This window comes from Seriola lalandi, unplaced genomic scaffold, assembly GCF_002814215.2.
Source record: "Seriola lalandi dorsalis isolate HSWRI2012SDOR001 ecotype SW California unplaced genomic scaffold, Sedor1 jcf7180002054345, whole genome shotgun sequence".
Classification (NCBI taxonomy): Eukaryota; Metazoa; Chordata; class Actinopteri; order Carangiformes; family Carangidae; genus Seriola; species Seriola lalandi.
In genome coordinates, this window is record NW_019524898.1 from 319,329 (window position 1) to 325,880 (window position 6,552).

At 45.0% G+C, this 6,552-nt stretch overlaps 1 protein-coding gene across 2 annotated transcripts in view; it reads left to right on the forward strand.

Annotated features, from left to right (window-relative positions):
- Nucleotides 1–6,552, forward strand: part of agrn (agrin) — a 250,471-nt gene that overhangs the window by 99,925 nt on the left and 143,994 nt on the right. For both annotated transcript variants that reach the window (XM_023407702.2, XM_023407704.2), the window contains one exon: nucleotides 2,480–2,518. In XM_023407702.2, coding sequence (XP_023263470.1) covers nucleotides 2,480–2,518 — 39 coding nt within the window. The remainder of the gene's footprint in view (nucleotides 1–2,479; nucleotides 2,519–6,552) is intronic.

Sequence of the window (6,552 nt, forward strand, 5' to 3'; positions counted from 1 at the left end):
CCCCCCCCCGAAACCTTTCCACCTGCCAGCGGAGCCCACACACAGACACGCACTCACTTTATCATTCTGTACAACTATACATCACCCCCCCAACCAAAGGGGGAAGGTAACACGCATACAAAGACGCACACGCACGCTCCTCTTTGTGCACATGGCTAAATGTCACAGTCAGACACGTATTGATTTGCTGAAGATATAGGGTGAATGATGTGCCATGTAGTGACATTCAAACAGGCACAGGAACCCGCGCGGGCTTTTCCGGGTGCAGAGGGAGATGGGAAGGCTGATATGTTTATATACAGACCTTATCTTGTCCTTTCGTTATGGAAATGTGAAGAAATCGTTTAGCGTCGCCTCTCGGCGTCTCGGCTCACTTTGAACGGCACATTCTCTCTCTTTGTATTCCCTGCCTTGTGCGACAGTACGTCTGTATGTGCTCGTGTTTGTTTGTGTGTTTTCAGACATGCACACGAATGTCAAGACAGGAAGTACAGTCTCTTTTTGTGTGTGCGCCTGTCTGCTCCTTTACACTTTTAGCAGAACTTCCTCTGTATCTTCCTGATGCCAATCTCTGTTCCCTTCGTTTTTTATGTTTTCTTGAACCAGCTTAAACCTCAACACCCCTCCTCCCATCTCTAGCACCAGCCTGGCCTCTCCCCTCTCCTTTCTCTCTCTCTCTCTCTCTCTCTCTCTCTCTCTCTTTCACAGACACACACTTTCTCTCTCTTTCTCTCTCCCACAAAGCCCGGTTGTTGACAAGCAATTTTAAGTGAGCCTGAATTTAAAACTCAGTGTCTCGGGATGCCGACGGGTATCGCATAAGTCCTGAGAAAGGCTCCGGCGCAGTGGTTGACAGGGTCCCGGAAAAATGTGTTAGCGGAGTAATTGATGTGATGTGTTTTATCTTCCTCATTATCCCTCACAGTGAAGAGACATCGGAGAGATGGCTGGGTGGCTGCACATCCTTCCTGAATGTGTGTGTTGGTGTGTTTGTTCGCTGCAGGCAGCTCTGACAACTCATCGAGGCTCTGCTTAGTGAGTCAGACAGCCGAGTTGACTGCGAGTGTACAGATGGTTTGGTTGGATTTTGTGCTCGGTACTCCAGTGCCCTGGTAAACTGTGACCAGTGTGCGGCACGATGGCGCAGCACCTTGTTTGTGCGAGGCTGTCCGTTTGGTGACGTTCCCCCGGTAAAGTCACGCAGAGCTGATGAGGATTTTATTGTGTGAGAAACAGGAAACAGTTAACACCAAATATGTTTCAGGAAGATTCAGGCTGAATGTGTTTTCTGTTCACTCTTCATTCCTCCACTACCATATGTCCGTGATGTCTGTATGCTCCACAATTACCAAGCTGGGAGGATGAAATTAATAGTTAATTAATAGTTGTTTAATCAATTAGCCAATTAACAAATAAATTAATCTGCACATTTTGAATAGGAAATCAATTGCTTTTTTTTTTCTAGTTCCAGTGTCTCGTGTGAGAATTGTTTTTTTTCTCTGCTTTAAATTGTAGATCAAATATCTCAGGTTTCAGATTGTTTGTCTGACAATATAAATAATTTGAAGACATCCCCTTAGGCTTTGGGAAATTGCTTTCTCACTATTGTTTTGACATTTTTGCAGCATAAACAATCAACCATATCAAAACATCAACATCAGATTTCATCAACAATAAAAATAAATATAAATAAATGTTAGTCGCAGCCTTAATTCCATTTTTTGTTCACCTCCATTCCATTAACTGTTACTGATCCATTCTCACTGCCTGGTCAAGTTTGACCTAGTTTTTTCTAGCGTCAAGTTATCAAACCTGCAGCGGACTCAGGTTGCATGAGATGTTTCCCCCTGACTGTTGCTCCACCCCTCTTGTCATTTGACACCGCAGGTCTCGTTATGCAGTTCCCATAAAACCAACACGCCTTACATCATTGTCTACTGGGTGTTCACTGGGAGAGCAGCATGATGTCATTTGATATATTAAGGGAAAAGAGTTGTGATTTATTCTGCATATGGTTACGGGGGGGGGGACTGAGTGTTTTTCATCAGTGTACCGAATGTCAGCGCTGTTGTGAAATGTCAAATCCTCTCTTAGTCTTTTTTTTTTTTATTTTTTAATCCAAAACCAAAAAGCAGACCTCTCCTCCACCTGTGTTCTCGGTTATCATGTGCTGTCATAACATCAGAAGTCAACCTGTGCGGTTTGGGATGAGTAGACCCGAGAAATAATGAACGACAAAACAATGATGATACTGCTATCGCTGAAACGTAGCCCCGCCGATTAGCTGGGCCGCGTCCCTCTGGGGCCCCCGGTCACTGCATTAGAATGTGTTAGATAGAAAAGCCAGACCTGTAGACAGAATGTGTCTCTTTTTTCTTTTCTGTAGCAACTCAATTACTCGGGCCTTACCCCCGGGAAACCTCTGAATCACCCCCAAACTAAAAACCCATTTCTCTGCTTCTTTTTTTATCTCTTTCAGACAAACCTCCTCACTTCACACCGGCGCAGCCTCCTGATGGTAAGTCCTCTGTGGTTTCTCTCTGTTGTCCTTCGCTGACCGATGGTGTTTAGTGGGGTGCCTGCGAATAATGACCTCAGACGGCCATGGCTGCCTTTTGAAGCGCGCGGCAGTCCGTGTGCAGCGCCAGATTTGGCTTCTCCGCTTTTTGTTTCCACACTGTTGGTATGGCAGGCACGTGGCCAGGTCTGCTCAGGGCTTTGATGTGAGAAGGATCTTTTGATGACTTGATTTGATCTGCTCCACACAGCTACTCGGGCTGATGTTCAATACCTGTTACCGCAGCAGCGTTCACATCCTTCTAATAGGATAATATCCATCCCTGTCCCTGAGTGATCTGCATTACTTTAGACCGCTGGGGGTTCGTAGATCAGGGGCTCAGAGCAGCAGCATGACCTCACGCTGTTATCCACATGTTCTTGTCCCATCCAACACATATAAATCGTTGCAGTGGATGCTGCATTGTTTCACTTGTTTTCTGGTCCAGCAACATTAGCTGTTAATTAAAAAAAAAAGTAACAATTTATTTCCAAAACGGTGGATCTCAACAAGCTTTAATTGGAGGAAAACAGCTGGTTTTCAAGCTGCTATCATGAATATTCATCAGAGGCAGCGCAGCGAGGCAGTGTTTGATAGACTTTGGTGTTGTATTTCTTCACTGCACTGACAGAGAGCCAGCGATGGACTCCTACTAGCTTCTAAAGGTGTTGTCTAATCCCGCTTGTGTGCCGGCTACAAAGCCAGAGGTTTTTGGTGGGAGAAAACACAAGGAGAAAATGTTTCTAATGATCCCAGCCGGCCAGCTGATGCCAGAGGACATGCCAGATGACAAAAGGCCACAGTGGGGGCTTGCTGACTCTGTTTCTGATAATTGCTCCACAGGCATGAGGCTTGTTTGTAAAAGCGCTTTACGAAAGATGTCGGCTTTTTAAAAAAAAAAAAAAAAAAAGTGTCAAATTAGAGGTGGGTTTATCATGAATGTGATTGTCTGGCAGAGTCGGGACAATAGGCCGTTCACCGTCAATGTGAAATGGCTGTGGCGTTTGGCTTCAGCAAATAATTGCGCTTGATTGGAGCATTTCTCAACTTGGCCTCACCTCAGCACCTGAGGAGCTTGCGAGATTGTGTGTTACTTTCCCCTTTTGTGCCTCATGACAAAACACTGCAGTTTCAATTGCAGCTGGCATGTTTTTTCAGCAGCTATTTGTTTTTGTTTTAATGACAGATGAAATTGACTTGACAAATCATTATTTCTTACGGAGAGGTCTGTATTTCTCTGTTTCTGAAGCAAAATGTTGCCATAAAATTTGCCTCTCCACCAGGAAAATGAGAAACAGTTGCAAGCAGCGAGGCGGCCCATTTCTGTCCTCCATTGAATTTCCCTCTACAAAAGAAATAACGCCCTGCTTATCGATTGAGCCACTCATTTCCCATGTATTAAAGTTTTTGCTGTCTGAGGGGCACAGTTTGTTTCTGCACTAGTCAACCGTTTAAAAGCTGCTGCTAGCCCTTAATTACATTTCCAATAGTTTTGTAGGCTTTCCATCAGCAGCCCTATGCTGTTTTAATATGCCAAGCAAAACAAAAAGCAGAGCCTCCAATCAGTGGGGGTAAGCCTGCCCTGTGGGACGCAGTTTCTCTGGGTCATTCAACGCTGGAGAGATTAGTGAGACAATTAGAGTTGGCCCAAATACGACAGTAGGCCACTTGTTGGAGATGTATGGTTTTAGTAGTGGTGGAGGGGCAATTTAGAAGATGTTGTAGACCAGCGGAGGGCTGATACAGCTCTGCCATTAGTCAAATCTGCTCCAAAGAGCGCTGGGCTTTTTCTACTGAACTTGTCCTCAGTGCCAAGGACGCTCCGCTCTCCAGTACTTAATTACAGGAAATCACAGACAAGATACCAAGGAGTCTGCATTTTTAAACAGCCTAGTTTGTCTCTGAACTGCCGTTGATGAAACGTCCTTATTAGCATGAGGAGATTCTGCAGAAAGTAAAGGAATTTGTTCTGCAAATTAGAGTGAGAGAATCTTGGGACTTGGCTTGGGGGGGGGGGCAGGTTCGGCACAACATAAGCAAAGCTCTTAGATGATATTTATGGTGTGCGCCACCCACAAATGGCTGACGAATCCTCCCCAATGAATGGCCTATAATCACCAGTCAAAAAAAGTGACAAAAGTCACAAAGCAGCCTTTAATTAGGCTCTTTCTTTGAAAGCTCAAAGCTACAGTTGCTTGGCTCAGGCCGCACTCATTATTGCCTGTCGTCTCCTGATAATAAGACAGTTGTTGCGTGTTTGGCTAAAACGAGAAAGCTCAGAGAATTTGCAGCTTGAGGGATTAGTATTGGACTCTGGAAGAGGGGTTGACTATGAGAAATGCTTGATGAATGAAGCTCTCTGCCCCCCAGTTGTCAGTGTCCATATCCAGTGAAAACACTGTTTGTCCACTGTTTAGGGACAAAGGAACGAGGCTGTAGTCATATCAGATACGATTTCTGTCTTTGGAGTCACTTACTGTATTTTAATAGAGGTTTAAGAGGAATTGGTGCTAAACCAGGAATTTATCTTATGGGATTTATAGCAAATCTAGTTGTAGCTGAACAAGGACAAAAAAAAAAAAAAAATAGATTAGTTTCCTTAATTCTGTCTAAAGGTCTTCAGGCTGAGAAGAAAATCAGGTGAAGATGACTCCCTGAAGGTATCCTTCATTTCATCCTATTACAACCTTATGGGAGAAAACACTGGCCAGACAAGATCCAAAATAGGCCAGTGACTCAAAAGAATGAAAGTGTAATGGAAGAGCGGCGCCGCAGACAGTTCAGAGGTCTCCTGTGACTGTAGCCGTCTGTAGCACAACCTGCCTGGCAGGAGCCCATTCGCCGCAAATCCTTCAATTTCGCGTTTGTCACTGACAGCGTTCCCCAGTGGACGCTCCTCACTGCCAGACAACATAAACTCCTGGACTGAAATGTGATTTGATCTAAGATGGTGGGACACCTGAAAAAAGTGCTAGCGGGCTCACTTACACTTTGAGAACACTAGCACTTCCTAAAGAATTGACATAACTCTTTGTCAGCTCTGGGAGAATACAATTACTAAGCGCTCCAAACCCATTACCCCCTTAGATGAGGGGGGGGGGAACACACAAACACACACACACACACACACACATACACATACACATACGCACAGGACGCTTGTGTAATTTATTCTGCCGGAGCCTTTCCCTGTGTTCTTGACAGTAAGCCTGACTCTGAGAGAGGCAGAATTAATTATGACTCCTCGGCCTATCTTAATTAAATCTTTTCACATCATAGATTTCACACAACAGAGGCAAAATATCTACCTCATCTTTTAGCCGGGGCGGGGGTACTGCCTGAGAATGTCTCACATCAAGATATCAAAGGTACACTGTAAAGTTGCCTCTCCAGGATTACGATTTCACAGAAGAGTTGTCATGTCCGGCTTTTAACAGAGAGCAGCTTGTTATCCCGCTATTGTGGAGGCTGGTGGTGGTGGGGGGGGTCAGGGGGGGCAGAGCAGGCACCAGGCAGCCTTGACTTTATCAACGCAAAGTTTGTTGCCCTTTTAAAGTACACAGAGCTTTCGAAATTGCACAGCTGAACTCTGTATCCTCACCTTGGTTCAGCCTGTCTCATCTTGAGTCTGTGGACTCAGCAGATGCTTTTGTGAAGAAGGCATTAAGTAGTGTTTTTTTTTTTTTTTCATAAACGAAGGTCAAAGGCAAAGGCGAAGAAATTAGCAAAGTCCCATCAACCCCCCGCATCTCACCATCCGTCTTTGACAGCGTCCCCACTCAGGCGTGGCTCATCTGACCTCAGCTCACCCGGTATCGATCTGCCAAGACAGGTTAGAAAAAAGTCGCCCAAAGAGACAAAAACAAAAATATTAGCCAGAGAGGAGAGACCTGAGTGGGTCGGAGCTGTAAAGTGCAGCGCTATTTGCTTTTGATTCCCTATGACACAGAGTAATTGTTGACACAGTTAGCGATGCAGGTTTGCTTTGAGATGCC